The sequence below is a fragment of the Oxyura jamaicensis genome, chromosome 1 (assembly GCF_011077185.1).
Source record: "Oxyura jamaicensis isolate SHBP4307 breed ruddy duck chromosome 1, BPBGC_Ojam_1.0, whole genome shotgun sequence".
NCBI classification, from domain to species: Eukaryota; Metazoa; Chordata; class Aves; order Anseriformes; family Anatidae; genus Oxyura; species Oxyura jamaicensis.
In genome coordinates, this window is record NC_048893.1 from 76,766,801 (window position 1) to 76,788,312 (window position 21,512).

Below are 21,512 nucleotides of genomic sequence, written 5' to 3' on the forward strand. Positions count from 1 at the left end.
ACTACAGCTGATGCCAACCAGCTGCACTCATGCCATTACACAAACGCACCTCATGAGCTGAGGTGCTAAGCCTGCAGCTAAGTTCATTCAAGTCTTTAAGATAAAGAAAAGCATGCTTTCCAGCTTGACCTTTTTTAATTTTATTTTTTTTTTTAAGAAAGTACTATTAAATAGAATAGTGCAAAATATTACAGAGGAAAGCTGTATGACATGCTGCTTAAGTCCTTAGACAACTGCAACACAAAGGTTGCAGTTGCATCCAAGCATTAGACTATAGCTACAGCCAGACGGCAACCCTCCAGTCCTGACATCTCTCATGGTAAATGAGAGCTTCCTTACCAGAGAAAGGTTGGAACTACCAAGAAGTTTATAGTACACAAAGGACAAAGATAAATCCCCAGGAACATAGTTTTACATGACAGGAACATAGAATACAGGTATAGACCTTACCAGCAAGTTGTGCTGAGGTTTGTAGGCAGCCCCCATCAGGAGATGTTTTAAAGAAAATACTTTTAAAGACCATTTAGGACTGGAATTACAGGACAAAAAGGGCAATTCTTTAGCTAGGGTTTCTAAAATAACATCTCTGCTCCCTCCCACCTTTACTTTTAGACTGAAACAGGATAGCCACAGTTCTAGCTGCTGTGAGCAGTGACTGCAGAGCAGTACACTGACCTCTAATACAATTTTTGCTCCCCCCTCTCTCCATTTGGAAGTTTGAGATTTGGCACACATTCCATAAGCCCTTGAGGCTGTACTTTGCAGGCTTTGGAGAGACAAAGCACAAAGCCAGCTACTAAGAAAAATCCTATGAGTACACATTACGGGAATCTGCCTTGTCAAAAGACTGAGGCCACATCAGATGCCAGAGTCATGTCATCATGCAGGCTGATATAAGGAAGCCCACCTGACTCCAGGGGAAAGCCCAGCCTGTTTGCATCAGGGTACCACTGCCTGCATATCACCAGTATGACATTCATCCTTTACCATCCTGTGTGAAGATGAGAGTAAGAAAAAGTAACATCAGTAACATTAGGTGTATATATATATACACAGAGAAATGAGCAACTGTACACACTGATAAAGTAGACTATGAACAGTTATCTTTGCATTCTTTGGAATCTTCTTCAAATAAGGCATTGATATCAGAGTTACTTCCTGTGTTATGTTAAAAACCCAGTGATTGAACACACACGTTATGCAAGCTCAAATTCATGCTACTCGTCAAACGGTATGATTAATAGACATAGAATCACAGAATGGTTTGGGTTGGAAGGGATTTCAGAAATCATTTAGTCCCAGCACCCCCCGCCATAAACAGGGACACTTTCCACTCAGGTTACTCACAGCCCCATCCAGCCTGGTCTTGTACACTTGCAGGAATGGGGCATCAACAACTTTCCCCCACAAACATACATCTTACTCTTTATTAAGTATCAAATTGTCTCCAACATAAATTACATCCAAATTACATAAGTTTCAAGAAAGTCAGATATTTTATGTACAATATTTGTCTTGAGTCAGATATACCTTTATCATTTTAACCTATAGCATAAAAAGCAAACCTACATCAGTACCAAATAAAGCATTAAAAAGGTAACAAATATATAACTTTTTAGAAATGCTTTGAGAACGCTAGAGTTAATGACAAAGATTTTATAGTGCAGGGGTCTTGGATTTCTAGCTCTTAGACCATTTCTCTGTTTCTGCGGATAGCACAGCAAAGAACCATACTGAATATCATGCCGAAAATCTGTAAAGAAAACAAATTCATTAGGAATCGTGGGGGAACGTTTTAATCAAAATGTAGACAAGCATAGCCACACAGCCTGTCTTCCCTGCTTAAAAGAGGAAGTTAAAATTTTATTCTGCAGTTCATGTCCCTGGCCCTCCTTTTCCTTACATCCCAAAGTTTCAGTCCATTCTCACCAATCCCCTTCTTTCTAAGGGCTTCAAAATAGAATAAAGCTAAGTACTGTTGTAATCTCTTTAGAAAATTTTCAACATACTTTCTTGCATCTATATCGCATTTCCTCCAGAGAAGTCAAACAAGTGCAAGTTTTCTTATGGCACAGTTATTTCACACCTCTAGCAGAGTCTCCAATTAGAAAGGAAACAAAAGAAAAAAATCCCTGAGAGATAGCCAGGATTAAAATTTGTCTGGTAACATGACCAATTTATCTTCACCTTCCATACATGACCCTCACTTAATACAACTTTGCCACTGCTAAAGCTACAAGGAGGCAGATCAGAATCCAAAGCAGAAGTAGGGAAGTCCCAGACATGCCCCACCTGCTGAGCTGCCTCAAAGCTGTGAGACACACACCCTCATCTTGCCAGTACTTGTCATTAGTAGAATGGGCTCAGACTGCATTGTCAGGCATTGTTCAATAGACTTGTGTATTAAGTACCTTTGGCCATGTAGCTACCCTTTAATCTTGGAACTCACCATTATTACAGCAATACCAAGACCAACTGCTCCAATCACATTCAGTTTTGACTGAAAGACATCATCGATGGCTTTAGGACATGACTGAAAAGAAACAGAGTTCATTAGTTTTATATGTATGAAAGATGAATTTGTTTGCTTGTTTAAGCTCAAGTCTGCAGACTGATGCTACACCTCTGACCAAGTCTACCTGCATTACAGATGAAGATTCATCTTCCAAAAGTAGCTTTGAACTGGCCTGTATTTTCCACATCTTGTGGAGAGCCACAGATGCTTCCAAAGCAAAGTTACTAGAGAAGCAGTAACATCATCTTTTAGAATCAAAACCCCTTAAATGTCCCTTGTCAACAGCTACAGTTTATCAGGTAGTTCAGGACCAATAATGATTGTACCAGAGCTGGCTTTTTACTAATGGCTGTCAGCATTTAAGCTGCTAAATTGCTCAGCTCTTCTCAAAAGAAATTTGAGGATGGTCTTGATACTTCCAACTATTGTAACTACAGACATCCCATGAAAACATGGTACACAGGAATGAGGATTTATTAAGTTGCATGCATAAGACCTAGGGTGTGTGCAGATTCATAGTGTTGCCAGTTTAAAATTCCCAGGACAATGAACAACCATTACAACTACAGAGGATTAAATAGTCCTTTTGCCAGCAAAGATGCGTGGTAGCCAAGAAAAAGAACAAGGAACTTATACATACGTATAGAACTATGGGTTTAGTAGCTGGTCAGTCTCATCCTCTCCCATCTTATTTATTCCATTAACAGACCAGTGAACTGCTGCAAACCACTTATTTGGTTGTTCCATATCCAGTCTCAGAAGACAGACTGATTTGAGTATTGAGGGGATATTCTAGTAAGAATGAATCACTTAAACCAGAGTATCAATACAGTACTACTAAAGAAGTCGTGCAGATCAGCCACACTATTACATCCCTTCAATCTTAGAGTCTATTGTTTCTTCTACAGGTGGGAGTAGGCCCAAAACACATTACAAGATGAAGTCAATAGATAGAGCTGAAACACACTTACAATAACAGCAAAACCTGCGTACTGTCTCAGTTATACCTATATAGTCTAGCTCAAACCAGACAGGCTGTATGGCTAAGACCAAAGATGCATTCTAAACAGACTGACATGTTTCACTTGGTCAGATATTTGTAGGCAAAAATAGACATCTGCAGGGAGGAAGACAGCAGAAGTAATGTGAAAAAAAAAGACACTAACTGACATCCCTGCATCTTAACAACCTCTGTTTCTGTGTAAGAACTGATACAGGCTGTCTTGGAACATAAGTCAAGAACACCAAACTATTTTTAAGAACCACAGAAAGAGGGTAGTAACAACTATTAAAAACTCCTCCAGTGTATGTGGTATACAGGCACATTTGCAGCAGTATTTCAATCATATGATCTCATTCAGAGATTCTGTTTCAGAATAACATATCCACACAAACAGGCTACCAATACATTACCCACCTCCCATTTCCAAAATGGAACCTTCTTACTAAAATTTCAGACTTGTTCCCTCTCCATGTTGTCCTTGTCTCCAAGAGAAAGAGGAGAGAACAGCTCCAGCGTAGTACCAAGATAGGAACAGCCCAGAGAAAAGAGTTCTCCAGCATTTTATGGGAAGTTTTGGCCTTACTTTGTCCATCATGCCCCTGAATTTATTGATAAGGACTGCTCATTCTATGTGCAGATTCATACTTCTGATTGCCTGCTGATCTTGTCTGCTATAAGATTATGTTGATTTTCCACAGCTGGATGGATCATGTAGATCCATCTTGATAGCTGCCTATCAAGTGTGACATAAGAATTCACTATGGACTGAAAGGTTTTATTCAGACATTCTTCATTCTACTCATCTAGCAGAGCTACTAAAGAATTAAGTCATGCATTACCGTTATAGTAAGTGACTCAGCCAAGGACTTCTTTGGACAGATATCCATGAACATCTGCTCAAGACTTCCTGTAACACCACAACAGTTCAGCTATAATAGAAAACAGGATGAGAACCAGGTTAAATAATCCTTATTTCTGCTCTGTACTTGGTAAAAGGAAGTAGATTACATTAGACTTTATTACAGACCTTATGCAAGTTTGCTTAGAAGTCCTGCCAACTTGACTGCTACAAACCTATTTTTAAGAGGCTTTATTGCATTAAAGGACAAGATTCTGAAAGTAAGAGCTAAATCTCATTAAATATATGCATACACATACCAGTGTTGGTGACAACTTGTACTTATAGATGCAAAGTTGGAATTCTTAAACATATGCAGCTATGCACACTATGGTGCCTTTAGATCAAGGCAACAGATCCAGAGTTTCCCAGCTTGCTTGTAAGTTCATTTAGGAAAACCAGAACTAGTACTATGTATTTCAAAGGGTCAAAGGGACAAAAAGGTATACTGAATTCACTAGTAGTATATAAAAATATGTTGTCCACAATTTGTTACTAATGCTTCTTTGGTTTCTTCTAGTCAGTAAGGTACTAGTTTTGTGCAGGACACTGGATGTGATAGAGAACAGTGTCAAACTGCATTAATTCCTTGTTTAACTATGTACTTACAGCAAAATGAAATGCTTTCAAGGTTTCCCTGGCAGCTGGTTGAGATCTCTTTTCATAGGTTTCTGTGTAGAAGTCCTTTAACTCTTCAATAACCTACAAGATAAGAGTTGTATACTGTTACTGTTTTACCTTGATTAATAGTTATAGAAAACTAGTTTCAGATAAAGCAGTCATTAGAACTCCTACAACCTACAATACACATCCTTTTGACATATAGAAAGAGTGGAAACAGTCCATTCTGTACCTGGAACAAGTGAGCCTAAGGTCACCTTAAAAGCCAGACCTGAACAGTTAAGTTCTGCTTTCTCTTCCAAGCTATGAGCTCCTAAGAGTGACAAAGCCATCTTCACCCACTGGTTACACAGAAGTATTTATTGCCTACTTATTTCTGTAACCCAGAAGTCACTATATTCCTCTGTTGCACAATACAAGCAACAAAACAACCCTGAACCTGATCAACAAGTACCCCATATTTAGCACTTAGGCTTCTAGCTCATTTCAAAATAAAAATTCAGTTTATTCCACAGAGAATATCTGGAGACGAAGTTTCAGTTGCTTCTGATGTTTAAGACTGTTACCAACAAAAAGAAGCCTAGAGCCACATCTACATTACCAGAGCTTCCTGGGCATAGCAGGCCAGTGCTTCTATATCTACAAAAATTTCCTCTCTAGTGGCGAACAGCACCTCCTCCATCCACATCAGCCAGTTTTGCTTACACAACTCTGGTGATGAGGGATAAAACCACTCCTACTCCTGAGGAACTGCTAGACCAGCAATAATCTGTTGTACTCTCCGCCTTACTGAAGTGTAAAAATGGCCTCATCCACAGGGTCTGTAACAAGAACCACCCACTCTGCTTACCGCTGTGTAGTCAGGTAAACTCAAACCAACACAGCAATGCAGTATTCAGAGCATGTCAACATGCACAAAAGATAATGAGATATTATGGACTCAAATCTGTGAAGCACATAGACTTGTGAGGCAGTAACACAAATCAGTCACTGCTTAGATGCAGACATTCAGTTTTTAACTGCATTAGCCAGCTTTTCTCTATAAACAGTAAAGCCTCACCGATGGCCTACTTCACTTCACAGCTCAGGCAGGCACTGCCTGGAAGACACCTTTAAAAAGCAACAGCACCTTGGGTTCTGGCTTCTCCACCAGTCTCCTTTTTAAGTCTGATCATTTACTTAGTTTCCCATATTATTGGGCTGGAATGAGTCTCTCCTCTCCATTATCCAAGTAATTTGTGGGAGTTTTGACTAGTACTGGTACACTTTTTAGTAGACTTCTACAGGCACACAGGCCCATCAACTTTAAAGACAAGTCAAAGGCTAGAATATGTTTCAAAGAAAATTACACTGCAGTTTAAGACCTGCAGCTTCAGGAAAAAAAAAACATTTGTATTTAAAAACCATGTAACTGAAAGAGTCAAACTATTAAATGTAGTCTTTCAAATGATGAACGTCCACTTTGAGGTCTCAGACAAGAGGTTTTGTTGATTTTTTGTTGTTGTTATTTAAGAGCAACCTACCTTTTCTTTATTTGCAAATCCCCAGATGGCAGCAGCAATTTCAAGGGCGAAAATCACAAACAGAAAGACAAAGAACTAGAAAAGAAAGACCATGTCATTAGTCAAGGCCATCACACCACAAAACAGCAGACACACACACTTGCAAACTTGTCTGGTCCCTAGTGTTAAGCCTTGTGGGAACTGTCACTCAACCAGTTTTCAGTTGAAGGTTTGAAACACTGGTAAAAACAGGGAATATTGCAATTAGTCAGTACTTCCTCCTGGCAGCGTCAGAAAGCCTGGCAATGTTTCCCAAGCAGAAATCCTGCTTTTTGATTAGTGTTAATTAAATCCAATCATCTCTTAGCTCAGACTTTGAAGTTGCACAGGTCACCCAGACACATCAACAGTTAACACAAGTTCTTTTCTGCAGTTTGTCACCCTTATTGCTTTAGTATTCATGACTTAATACCTAGCATGCCAGCTCCCTGAGAACTAATGGTCACTTTTGTTGTCTCCTATAAAAACAGAAATAAAAGCATCATCTCTGTGTTTAATTGACTACCAGGTCCAAAACACCCCAACCATTTAAAGGCTCTTTAAAGAGAGATTCAGAACTAAAACAAAGGGCTAGAGGCATAATTTTGCAAGAAATATAAAGCTTCTTGCATGACACATAAAGGGAATTGTTCTTTCACCAGCTATAGTAGTCCTTTATTAACAAAGTCTTCTGGTTATTTGGATGAGTAGCTCCACCAGAGGTACAGATGTGCCTGAACCTAATAAGCCACTGGCCCCTCCAGACCAAAAACAATAGGGTTGCTTTTCAATAACTGACTTGAAGAGCACTTGTCAATTTGAAAAGCCCATGCAGTGATTACAAACAGTAGAGGCTTGTTGTTTCAAGGGTCAAATACCCCAGTTCTTCTCTCAGAGATTTAAAGACAGCATTCAGAATTCAAGACAAACTGTTTAATAAATAGCACTAGTCTTACCAAGATCTTTATTCTGCATTCACACATCTTCCCAGTCTTCATACTTTGAGTTATTGAGATTTAGACACTAAAGTCATTCTGCTCTCAAATGTAACATACATATTTGGATTTCGTACCAGAAATGGGAACTGTGTCTTTATTTCGTATTTTAGCATTATGTAGGTGACCATAAGTTAAACCATTATGGAACCCAACCAATTAGTATCTGTTCCCTTTAACTGCACAGCCAACCGTGAAGTTGGCTGCTCTTTTCTTTTCACACTTAAATTTTAACACTTTTGTTTAAACACTTGCACTTACCAGGCCAAGCATACACTGTGATTCCTGCAATGCACCACAGCATCCCAAGAAGCCAACCAGCATCATCAGTGCACCAGCTCCAATTAAGATGTAAACTCCTGGGAGGAGAAAAGACAAAGAAATGGGTATACAAGCTAGCTGAGTCCTCAGCAGCAAGGTGTAAGATCAGTTGCTCCACAAATAAACCTTGGCAAAAACTAGATGCTAAGTTTCTTTACTGAGGTGTTCCAAGCAAAAGACAGCTGTGCTTAATTTTCAAAGCAAGCATCTCAAAACCTGTGGGGAAACTATTGATAAATAAAAGCTTCAGCTTATGACAGTTGACGTGCACCACAGTTACAGTTTCATAAGTTTTAGAAAATGGGCAAGATAATATTATTTGAGCCAAACCATAAATACACATTTAAAAACTGGCTCAAAACCAGAATTACACACTTATTTTCAGATTAAGAGTATGCTGCAGTTAGTTGAAACTAGTGATTTTAATCAGTATCTGAGAATTCTTGATATCTACCAGCTCCAGGAGGACAGGTATCACAAGGCATCACAATGATCTGCCATAAGACTTTAAATGCTTTCCTACCCTGCTTTTCCATCAGAAAACACTGAATTATTTTGGCAGCCACAGTGGTAAAAGCCTACAACTACCCAATCCAACAGCCTCTAACTACAAGTAATTCAGCATCTTCTGCCTTTATGAAAGCATATACTTCTTTAAACCAAGTGGTTAAGTTTGAAGACCGTTTTGCCCAGAAGTCATGCAAGAAATGTGTTGGAGCACAGAGGGCAAATGTTTCTAGGCTAAAGGACTCCCTTATGCCAAAACATCTTCCCCTAATCTTGGGAACTACCAGCTTAGGAATGAATTATAGATGCTCAGCCATTAAATGCAGCAAGAGGTAGCCAGGAAACAAGTCACAAAGGATGGCAGGTAAGTATCATTGGAGTGGTGAAACACAATATGAAAAGTATCAGCACAGAGCATTCCTTTTGAATATAAATTAGTACACATAATACTGTATTACTAGAGACCCAATCAATGTTACTTAAAGGAAGTTATACTTAAGCATTTCCAAGTTCTATTTTCTAGATACACACTAACAAATGTTAACTGCCAAAATAAATATCTACTTAACTAAGCATATATAGCTGAATATTCCTGACATTTCTTATCAGCAGGAAATTCCGGCATTAATTTCTTTACCCCAGTTGAAACTTTTTCCATCATGGGAAGAAAAAAGTCTACCAGAACCTCTTATTTAAAAGTTTATTTTCAGTAGTATAGATCACTTTAGAGGTAATTGATGGAGTCTTTTAACATGACATTGAAAACAGCAGCTAATAATGAGTCCCATAAAACAAACCAATAATTCTTATTACATTTTTTAAGAACTCAGTTTAACTTAGAGTTTAAGTAGTTTTGTTTCACTATTTTGCTGCATGCAGTCAGTGGCTTAAATATCACATCATAAAACTTTCATACATTTTTTGAGGTGAAAGAGTTGTTTTAGACTACTCAAAGTTAGACTTGTTAAATATTCAGTTCAACTGCTAAGTTTATATTTGTTCCCTTCCCAAGGTCCCACTAAAAGCATCTGGAAACCTCCTTGGCAGCTGCAAGAACAACCCAGCTTACTACCATGTCAGCATATCAACAGCTAAATACAACCTTTCTTATAAATGAGCGATCTGCATGCTTGGGGACTGCAGGGACTTCATGATGATGTAAAAGTATCCTGATATTCCCAACTACGGCCCCTAAAAAAGCATTTACTCTGATTCCAAACAGTATGCTTAGTAGGCACTGGCTACTCTGGTATCCAAAAAAGGACAGTATAAGTTGCACCTATCAGGATGACTTATACTCTTTCTACTGACTCCTTAGACATTTGTTTGGATGCTGGAACAGCTCAAGTAACTCACCACAAGAAAGCTTACTTGGCAACAGAAAGACCGACCTAACCATGCTGGGGATGGCTACTTAATGACACAACACAGGACAGCAAGTCCACGTGCTACAGTGACATGAAATATATGTATAATGAGCACCCAAGTATAAGGTGGCAGGTGTGTGAGAAAGGTAAAGATTTTATTTTTCTCTGTTCCCAAGTGTTGGAAGTCTTCAAGCTCAGCTATTGTTTCAAAAGTTTGAGCCCTCCACTGATGATAACCAGAGGAATGTGTTCCTCTGTCCAAGCCCAACAGTGGGAGTAGAGATCAAAATCTTTCAGTTAAGAGTTCCTAAGCAAGTCAGATTTTAAGACATTAGAGTAACAAACCAAAACCATGCATCTCTATCACCTAGTTGGCAATCAAGCTATCCAAGCTTGTGAAAAGCCTTGACTAAGATCTTTTAAGACCTGAAAATATTGAGGAGTAACTTCTACCTGGCCTATGTAAAGCTACAGTGATCTAGGTTGACTGTAATAGTTGCTCATATAGACTAAAATATTGGACATCCTTTTGAATATAAATTAGCATACATTATAATGTAAGGCCACACCTTGAGTACTGTGTTCAGTTTTGGGCCCCTCGCTACAAGAAGGACATTGAGGTGCTCGAGCGAGTCCAGAGAAGGGCTACAAAGTTGGTGAGGGGCCTGGAGAACAAGTCTTACGAGGAGCGGCTGAGGGAGCTGGGCTTGTTCAGCCTGGAGAAAAGGAGGCTCAGGGGTGACCTTATCGCTCTCTACAGGTACCTCAAGGGAGGCTGTAGCGAGGTGGGGGTTGGTCTGTTCTCCCACGTGCCTGGTGACAGGACGAGGGGGAATGGGCTTAAGTTGCGCCAGGGGAGTTTTAGGTTGGATGTTAGGAAGAACTTCTTTACCGAAAGGGTTGTTAGACACTGGAACGGGCTGCCCAGGGAAGTGGTGGAGTCACCATCCCTGGAGGTCTTTAAAAGACGTTTAGATGTAGGGCTTAGGGATATGGTTTAGTGGGGACTGTTAGTGTTAGGTCAGAGGTTGGACTTGATGATCTTGAGGTCTCTTCCAACCTAGAAAATTCTGTGATTCTGTGAAGAGTTTGACAACAGTATGTTCCTTTTGAGAAATGAAGGGATACAGCTGTGGTTTTGGGTAGTTTAAGTTAGTCAATTCATAGGAAAAAAAATAGTTATTCATGTCACTAATTTTATTTTAGAGTGAAATTTTGCTGACTCACATCTGCACAAAGCATCAGGAAGATACATTCCCCGTGTTTACCAGGAATCCCTGGTGCCCACTAACAACACTTACAGAGGCAGCCAGCCCAAGAGACACTGCTACTGCTCTTAGCACTAGAGCTCAGAGCAGCAGCCAAAGGGAGCTGTTCTCAGCCTGACTGAGGCTGTTAAGGACTATTTTGTCTGCAGACTTGAAGAAAGGCTTATAAGTAGCAGGAACAAAAGAGTAACCTATCCCACTGAGTTCTCATCTCATACCTTACCTGTATAAAACGTTGTGTTGTTGGATTCCAGTTCAAAGATGCTTTTGGTCTGTGAATCAAACCGAAGCCATAATCCAATTGCAAGAACTGCTGTTCCTGCAAGCTGTAAGAACAAATAAACCCTGTTAAATAATACCAATTAATATATTCACCCCTGCACTAACAGCAGCATCAGAAGTAATCACAGGATGCAGCTCTGTTATTTAACAAGCTAGTGACAGAAAACTAGCATAAAGATAGGTATACCAAAACAAGAATAAAGTCAATTCCTGACATGAGGCATCTTGTTGACAGATCTGCTGACATATTAAACTATAACACCGGAGAACAATGCCATGCTTGTTTGTAACTGAAAGTCCTCTAGGTTTACAGAACTGCCAAGTGTCAGATTTTCCACTGCTTTCTCCACCAATGGTTTTGTTGTGGGTGACTGTATGACTAAAAACACTGTGTGGCTTATTGATCTTATATCCTCACTACAAAGGACAGGTATAATGCAAGAAAAAACACCTTGTGATTTATAAGACCAGCTAAAAGTTTTAGCACATTAAACAGCCTGATGAGAGTTCAGTATACTGCAGAACTGAGTTTGGAAAGAACATTCTCGCTTGCAAAGTAGGGGCAAACTAATATGTTAAATAACAACACTGATGAGAAGCAGAAAATAAAGGCTGCTAAAATAGCAACATTGCTGTGTGGTGATCCAGAACAATACAATTAAGTTTTAGATAATATTTAGCTTTTAATATATTGTCTTTGGTTGTGTGCCTCCAGGTTCCTTTTGACATAAGTGCTTGTGTTTGTGGCAAGCTTATTTATAAAGTAGCTTCTGGATGAAACACCTGGCTGAAGGCATCATAGAAATGTTGCAAGAAATAGGGAATTGCACTCCTCTGGCAAATGCTGGCAGTTTGCTTTGAAAAGACCATGAAGCCTGATCTTACATGCTCTAAGAAAGCAACCTAAGGTTTTCTTGTGTGCAAAAAAAAAAAAAAACAGAACAGGACAAACTAGAAAATTAGACAGTTTTTCACCTCTTGCTTCTTTCATTTGAAGACCATTTAACTAACAGAAGAAAAGTTCAAGACAATTATCATGCATATAGCAACAATATAATTTTACAAAAAGCAGAAACTTGAAGCTTAGCAAGTCCAGAACTTCCATTGGGCTAATCATGCATGAAGAGCCTTATCTTTAAGGAGTCCCTTCCAGAAGTCAACAACATTATTTATCTCCAAGAAACTGGGAAGTGTTTACTTTAAAATGTTAGTTTTCTGCAAGAATATTTAAAGAATTCCCAGATAAGAATTATGTGAACACTTAGACACCACACCTAACCCCTGGCCCTGTGGTCTCCCCAAAGGGAGAGCAAGAGTCCTTTCTGCATACTGCAGGAATACTTATATTTACTGAAGGCTGGCACACCTTTGCTGCCTATAGATATCTTTTTTAACCTCCTAAACTTGCTCTCCAAAAATCTTGGAAGATCAATACAAGACAAAGGATCAAGTTAAGCAAGGGTTTAAGGGAAGATGCCCCCTTGTAGCTTCTCAGCAGGAAGTACCCTAACTGAAGTCTTCAAGGGTTTAGGTATTAGCAAGGAAAAGTGAGAGGGTCAACTCACAGAGGAAGCCAACCCTGCAGGAAAAACCAGTGCTACTTGTACAGCAGGTACCTGCGTGCCAAGCCAGCCCCAAAGAGGAGCTGCAGGGTTGAAGCTGGGAAAGAGATGAAGTGATACATAATGCATAAATAGCCAAACATAAATGGAGGCTTCCAGACCTATGCAAAGGACACTGTTAGTGTCATGTATGCATAGGCACAGGGCTTACTCACAAAGCACACAGCAAGAACAAAGCCTGCACAAATCCAGAGCCTCCCTTGTTAGAAATATGCTGACAAAATAATTTAAGTTATGCTGAAGAACCTTGATGTAATACCCAGTATGTTGTAACAGTGTACTATCTCAATTTATCATGCCGTAGCACTGCCTCAGGGGAAGGGAGAGGTACAAGAAGGGGACCAGCAGGGAGAGGAGTTGCTGCTCCAGCTAAAGCTTGCTGCTACAGCATCACCTGGAAAAAAGGCCTTTACAATCTCATCTCACTTCACTACTTTACTTCAAACACCAGGAGGGCTTGGTGATGGAAAACACATCTCATGTACTTCTAACTTACCTTCAAACCACCTAGTATTTAATACTTTGCTAAAGCCCTACTTTCTGTGGTCATGTAAAAGCCTTCAGCTTTTATAGGCATCTGGAGCATCAGAAGAAACCTGCAGCTTCTTCTCGCTTTAAGAACTCCTGAATTTCAGACCCAAGAGCCTAAGCATGCTTGGTTGCATGCAGCTAGATATTTCTACTGTTTGACAAGCCTGTGTTCAGTCAGGGAGCTGAAGAGCTGTGCTGCAAATGGTGTAGAGCACAGCAAAGTTTTGTACAACTAAAGCCAGAGTTTGCACCCCAGCAGATCTTTAGAGACCAGACTATGCAAACTGTGATAAAATTAAGAAACAGTATGCTGTGTAGATAATCTTACAAGTCCAAGCAAAGCAGAAAGTTGTGTTAATGATCTTTCAGATAAACAAACTAATTGGTTAACATTAGGAAGACCTGGCATACTTGATATGGCTCCTTTCAAAGTACAACCTTAACATGCACACACCCACCCAACCACCATAAAGTTCATCGTGGTGTTTTCTCCTTTGGAATGTGGCCATCCTGTGGGAAAAACAAAACAAAACAGTATGATCACAGAGAAGCAAGGGACTTATGATTGGATAACTTAATAATAAGAATGCTTGATGTTAGCAAGCTACTCAATAGCACTCCTATTTTTTTTTTTAAAGCAATCCTTCTCTTCACAGTACCCTAAAAATTCAGCTCCCTCTTACAGAACAGAAAAGTGACATTTTGCTTGTATCTTGAGGAAAGCAGACTTGTGTTTAATGTTTGTGTTCTTCCTACCTGCAATGACCACTGACCTAAAAATGGAAATTTCAAAGCTGAAGGTAATAAAGTAATTCAAGACTTCACATTTTCAACAAAACATCCAAGTAATGAGATTTCTGGGAACTAACTGGGTCTCAGAGGAAGAGACAAGATCAGCCCCATTGTACTCCTTGCGGGCAGAAGCAGCAGCTCAGGTTGCTCCAGCTCACTAGCAGGCACATGAGCAGCATTTCTGTTCCTTGACACTACTTCAGCAGCTTCCAATAGCAGTGGCATGATACTTTTAGTAGCTGTGTTTTTCCTCCCTGATAAAGGGGTTCAAGCTCCCTGCCCAGGTTGCTTGGAAGCAGAGCCACTGGTGGCAGCAGCAGATCTGCTCCAGAGGTTTTTTCATTCCAAGTGTTTTCCCAATTTAACAGATGAGCGTTCTGCATTGTGATAGGAGTTGAGTAATACCGGATATTTCGAAGTAGAAATACCCTGTACTGAAACAAATTTAACAAAGAATAAAACTGTCTCTTCCTGAAGTTAGCCACTCTGTATATGCATAAGACCTACAAAACTAAAAACAACTTTTTCTGTGCTTATGAAATACATTGGAAAGATTTTGTAGTAACAAGTATTGTCAAGGGAACTCAGGAGACAGCTTTTACCAGTCTGACCAAAATTTGTAGTTGAAGGGATACTATTCACTTAATGTATTGGAACAAAATTTCTGGCAGCAATACTCCTGTAATAGCATTTCCTGGCACAAGTATAATACAGACATCCCTGCTCAAGCTAGCTATGCTCCCCTTGTTTTTCCATAACCACTACTAAGCATCTTAGAGCTCCCAGCTTTCTCCTTGACTGATGTATGTTTTACAGCCACAAAGGACATGCTAAAGAAGGATAAAAATCCCTGGTTATTACTCCTCTAGTCCTATGGAGAGGTGGTCTTGTCATTTTTGGCATCACATGCAAACACATCTCCATTGCTTCAAATGCTCTGCTCCTGAATGCATCCCTTTGGCTGCTGCAACAGGAAAAAAGTCGCCTTTTCAATTTTTTCAAATATAGCCCTGCACTTCTTCTAGCAGATCTTCTGTGTGCAGGATTTCTCCCACCCATGCAGTCTTACACTTACTTACAAGCACCTTCCAAGTCAGCCCTTCCCACTGCTAAGGGCTTGCTTATTTAAGAGTATGTCATGGTATTTATCTTCAACAATAAGTCTTCCAAAAGATAGCTGACAAAGGATCTGTACCACAGCAGAAGACAGTCATTCTATAATTAAAATGAGAAACAGCCAATCTATTCTGGAGGTAGAAGCTATACAGGATTTTCTGCCTTCTTTCCACCATACTTTGGTTAGCTTCCGCATCAATTTGCGGTGCCAAGTCACTGGGGGAACTATCAAGCAATTTCTGTCAGAACTTCTTTGCAAAACCATCTGAGCTTTCACAGATAGTCTCCTAGCAGAAAGCGTTCACAGGGAGTCACTAGGTTTTATGATATTGGTGTAAAAACACATTAAAAGTTACCACATGAGCTGTTCAGGCTAGAAATTTCTAATTTTATTAACGTATCCCATGATATAGTAGTGTCAGCGCACAATGACCCTACTTTGGGAAGCTGGAAAGCTTGTTTTAGATTTAACCATTCTTTTTCAAGGGCCGTTTTGTTCAGTCCCTTCTAAACTTGTCACCTTGAAAAAGCGTGATCCCCTCAGTCACCCACATGCTGCAGAAAACCTCACAGCAGATCACCTTTCCACACACAGAACCTGCTCTCAAGGGGCTCAAGATCCAAGCAGTTAGCAAGTCCTGACAGCTGGCTATTAAAGCCTAGACTTGAGAACCAATAGGAAGTACCCCCCCCCCCCCCCAGTTATATCACCTCTTCCTCTATATCCGCAGCATAGATGCAGGGACAGGGAAGAAATGTAATTCTGCAGGAAATCTTGAGGTATGGATCGAAGCCCATAAAAAAAAAAAGAATTTTTTATAGAAAACTCTAGTTTCTATGTTAGCACAATGGCCAAGCCTATAGACAATTTGCATCAAGTTCATGGCGCTACCTCTAGCGGAAGGTAAACCTGCATGTGGAAATATAACAGTCAAAAAATCAAGGCTGTTCTCAGTGTTGTCAGCTCAGCACTACATATCACAGAAGACTAAAGGTTTTCTTGAAGTAAAAAGGTATGTCAGGCCTCTACATGACTATTTGTTATGTAGGCTTTACCCAGAGTATGCCAGGAGTACACTGAAAAAGCCATCTCTTTACATGAGAGAAAGACAGCTAAAAATTGATTCAGATCTTCCTCTGCATAGAAGACAACTTTCCTCACCGTGGAAGAGAGCATATGAACAGGACCAGGAGCAGAACTTTTGCAGAACACATATGCAGAGAAATTGAGAGCATTAGAAGGCATTACAAGGAGTAATGAAGTGTTTGTTTCTGTCCTGTTACCTGCTGGTGCTGTCTAAATGGAGATGCACAAATGGTAAAAACAGATTAGGTACATTACTCTAAACCCATAATTACAACGTTGGTGTTATCCACAAGAAAACACTTTCAAATTTCTGAAAATCACCCAAACTTTCCCAACAGACATGCAATGAGTGCTAACAGTTATCTAAGAATCTGCAGCTATTTCAAAACTTTGATGGGGGAGGGGATAGGTTGGAAAGGAAGTATTTTCTTTCTGCTTAAGCTGGTCTCAAGGATGCTGTGGGCTAAGTTAATGTCACAACATTTATTGCAATAAAATGGCAATCCAGTACAGCAGGAACAGCATTACAGGATTCCTGAGCCACAGCCAAGACCAAGGCCCATTTCATACAAGTTCCTGTTCAGAAGGAAGTCTACTGTACTCACAATTTAAATTGCAAATAGGAGCTGGGACTGCTAGAACTACAAATACAAGTAGCTGGCTTCTGAATGCAACATCCTTTAGCTCCATTCCTGACTTCACAGGAATTTTGCCTGAATTAAAATCCTTTAAGCTGAACCAAAGCAGCATTTGGTTCATGCACTGCAGTCAGCAACTAATCAGTTGATTACAGAACGCAAAACAAATTTCTGTTGCTTTTGTATGTGTCTATATATGCACACAAACATGTGTATGTGTATATTTCTGTCCAGTCAGCAAGTTGCCTTCTCCACTTGGAGAATATCCTCTGAGGAAATCAGAGCATCAAACTGGCTGTTCCAGGTGCAATATAAATAGCTGAGATTATATACCAGAACAAAGTCACACATCTTCAAGTTAAAAGAAAAGACCTCCAGGCCTGATCTAACTAATCGTGCTTTAGCAGGAACTCCCGTAGACAGATACGCTTGTTTATAAAAGACAAAACACACTCTGAAGGGCTCAGATTGTAGAGCCTGGACAGGACAGTTGCCTGATAACGTAAAGGCGTAAGAAGGTAATTCCTTGCAAAGACTCAACATGAACTCTGACCATACACTACAGCACTTCCTTGGTTATAATACATTAAGTTGTAAACATTAACAGCAGACTTCTTTGTATTCCAGAAAATTCACTAGAGAAAACTGGCATTAAGTTTAATGATGCAAGTCCTGAATTTTAATAATCAGAAGCAAGTTAGCAGAAGGAGACAGAGGCACATGGTTGGTATACACAGCCATATCTGGAGCTCACACAACACAAAGCTGCTTGGAACAGCCTCCAGTTTTGTTAGGAGGAGACTTTGTCACCAAGCCTGAGTAAACCCAGTGAGCTCAGCTGGAAGTGCTAACTCATTACACAACTCAAGGTAATCAAGCACATGCTCACACCAAGGTTATTCAAAACCAGCTTCAGTGAGAAAACTGCACCATTCAGTTTAAGGCACATCATTTCCATTGTTTTCTTGCCCAACTCAAGTTGTCATGGCAGAAAATCTTTACATTAGGTCTTTATATGAGACCGCACAACTCCCTTCCCCATCCCAACTCAAACCCCAAACTTTCAGAAGACCTGAACTAGTGTGGCTTTGATTACACACAGGACCAAAGATGCCACAGCCAGCACAGATAACGTTATGACAGAATAACAGCATTCAAGCACACCAGCCATAACAAAAGCAAGAAAAGTAAAAAGGAAAGGTATCAATCTTATTATGCTTATAACCTAGCTCAGCATCCTGTGGATAGCCTCTTTGGGGAGGGTATCGAAACAAGGCAGAGCATGCAGTGGTATTTCCCAGGACTAACCTCCCAATTTACATGTCAAACATTCACAGGCTATGCAAAAATGCAGACAGTACCTTTGGAGATGAAAAATGAACTGAAGGCTTGAACCACTAGTACACAACACCTGCTATATACAAAGTAGCACCTACTGTGCAGACAGGTACATCTCTTCCCCTGAAGCTTCCTCTTTTCAGACTCTGAACCCCTTAGCTCTTGTTCACTGTCTCTTTCAATACAGCTATGTCCTACCCAGTGCTCAGCCAGTTGTGAACCAACACATCTCTAGCATGTATCATTTATCCCACCTCCCTCCACTCTTTTCAGGTTGAAGAACCTTAATTCACTTAATGCTTTCTGACAGCAGAAACCCTCCTCTTTGGTCCCAAGCATTACCAAGCTTCCACTGTGTTCCTTTCAAAGTACAGAAGACCAGAGCCACACACAGTAGCTTTTCATGAAGCTACTGTAAACCCTTTTCTTCCAGGATTTCATCCCTGTGACAATGCTTGCCTCTGAGCCCACCAATTATAATCCTGGGCTGCTTCCTGCTCCTGTACACATTAGTTGATATCTGCCTGCAGTGAATGTCACATACTGCTTTGTCACATGGCCTCTTCAAGTCCTCCAGCTATGCCAGCATGTGCTCATCTTTATTGTCCTGAATGCTAGCCTAGCACCAAAGTGTTGCCTCACATACTTCTCCAGTTTAGGTAAGGACATATTGACTACCACGTGGTTCCTGCAAGGGAACTCTGCTGGTTCTCTCCACTGCAAGAGACCTCCTCTTTGCACCTGCCCTCATCTCATCCCTGCCTCTGCTCAGGCAGGAGCTTTATACCTGCCAGAATCTTAGTCCAGGACTGCTTAGATCCCCCAAGAACCCTTATTCTGGGAGATAAAGAAGTAAACTAACACTAACGAGCACTCACTCCTCCTCCTACATAGGTTCAGGCTTTTGAAGGCTTCAAAGCTACTTTGCTTCTTCCTTCCCCTTACAATAGCCATTCTCTTTCTTCTGCAGTGTCACATTATCTCCAGCTGTACAATGACTTTGTTTTAATAGAATGTTCTCCTCTGCCTATTCCAGAGGCATCACATATGCCAATCTACAGCCTCCAGAAAAAAAATAAAATAAAAACCAAAAGCATCAAGTTTGCTGTATCCGGTTCCCTGATCGTGAGGTGGCTGGCAAGATGTCTTTAACTAAGCACAGTGCATTTATAGTTCTGAAGTAACTGAAGTGGGACCCTGGCAAATTTTTAACCAGCATTTTTTCTTGCTGTTATTTTATAAGCTTTTCATCAAGAGGTCAGTTCAAGCTTGTGAGGGATTTGGAGTCACATACAGGTTATTACACAGAACATTCCTGAGGTCTTCCCCAAACACACCAAGCAAAGTAAAAACTTGCAGAACTTAACTCCTAACACACTTCCATACCCAGACCAACTATGGCATTTAAGGATGCTGGTTTAATTAATATTAATTTATATAAATTAATATATAAATTTATATTATTTATATTAATATAAATTAATATTGTATTTGAACACCCCTCCACAGGCTGTTTTAGTGGGGTACAAATACCTACAGTGAGCCCTCAGAGCCAAAGACTACTACAACTGGTTTACAAGCATCCATATCCACAGCAGACACCAGCTGTTTACATTTACTGCCTACTGATGCAAGCAGCCACTTGGAGAAGCAGCAGCATTAGTCTCACATTAGTCTCCACTGACTTCTCTCTTACAAGGAGAAAGAACATTAAAGGCAAACAACATTAAATTCAGACATCCATGCTTCAACTTCTTGAGAAGCAGTCATAACTTCTGAGTTATGCCACACTTCCTGATCGCACCTGGCAGAAAAGAAACAGTTGCACTAGAAACTGCACTGAAGACATGAATTCCACTCGCGGTGGCGTGCTCCTACAGATTAAACAGTCTCAGGATTTTCTTAAAGAGGCGTTGCCTTTTTGAGAAACTTGATGCAGACGGCGCAGATTTAGCTGAGGGTTCCCACAAGACAAGTTCATGCACAAAACAACAACTCCAAGCGCTAGTTTGCAAGGAATTAGTTCCCCACCCTGTAACAGCCCGCACACCAAAACAGTCTCCAGAAGTACAACTGGCAGTGAGAGTTTCCACACAAGCATGGTAAGAAAACAAACAAACAACAAACAAACAAAAGCTGCCTTTACATCTAGCACCCCCCAACACACAGAATTAACAGGCAGGATACACAGTGGTTCTAGAACAACTAAACAAACAAAATAGTATAAATCATATATAAAAAACGCAACGACCTGACTACGAACCCTACCCCAAGCTCCCTTGTCGACTGCACGGCGCGTTAAGGCTGCAGCAGGTCCCTCAGCCCCCCAGATCCCGAGGGAGAGGGCAAGGGGTCCCGGACAGCCCCTCCGCCCCGTCCCCCTGCGGCTCCCTTACCCAGAAAATGAAGTTGAAGCCAAAGAGCAAGTACTTGATGCATTTGGTGCCTCCTTTGACGGGCATCCTGCTGGCGGGCGACGGGACAGCGTGCGTGAGGAGGCCGGTCTGGGAGCAGCAAGGCCACCTTCCCGCAGCGCCACTCCTTAAATCCGCCTCTCCCCGGGGCTCTCCTCCCTCGGCAGCCTGGCCCCGGTAGCCCGGCCCTTTCTCCTCCCCCCGCCCAATGACTTCTCCCGGTGCCCTCCCTCCGCACCTGCCTCGTCCCCCCGCCTCGGGGCGCCCGTCGGGGATGCTCGGAGGGCTGGAGGTGGCACCAGGGGGCTGTCACGCAGCTGCGGGACCTCCCCGGCTGCCCCCGTAGTCCCTGGGTAGTCCCTGCTGGCATGCTGCGAGCGAAAAAAGGGGTGGGGGCGTGCAGGACGGTGCTCTGCCGGCTCCGATGTGGGTTTGGTTTGCCCTCGGTGCCTCAGCCTGGTTTAGGTGGGTGGCGGTGTGAGCTCACGGCAAAGCTGAATCGCTTTCGTGGCGGCTGTGCAGAGCTGGAAGAGCACGGTTTGGAAAAACCAGGTGGGGTGTTGCTAATCTGCAGCTGAGCCTGGTGCCTGGTTGCGTGCCTACCCTCAGTTCACCCCGGTTGTTAGACAAAGCTTGTAACTTGCATCTCAGTGAGG

General features: G+C 41.2%; 1 protein-coding gene across 1 annotated transcript; it reads right to left on the reverse strand.

Moving 5' to 3' along the window:
* Positions 1–1,081: 1,081 nt before the first annotated feature.
* On the reverse strand, positions 1,082–21,004 carry CD9 (CD9 molecule). Its single transcript, XM_035312135.1, has 8 exons — positions 20,839–21,004; positions 11,260–11,362; positions 7,835–7,932; positions 6,561–6,635; positions 5,026–5,118; positions 4,358–4,447; positions 2,450–2,533; positions 1,082–1,753 (listed from the first exon to the last, which is right to left on the reverse strand). The coding sequence occupies exons 1-8, from the start codon at positions 20,902–20,904 to the stop codon at positions 1,688–1,690; spliced, it is 675 nt and encodes a 224-aa protein (XP_035168026.1). The 5' UTR covers positions 20,905–21,004; the 3' UTR covers positions 1,082–1,687.
* Between the last annotated feature and the right edge of the window lie 508 nt (positions 21,005–21,512).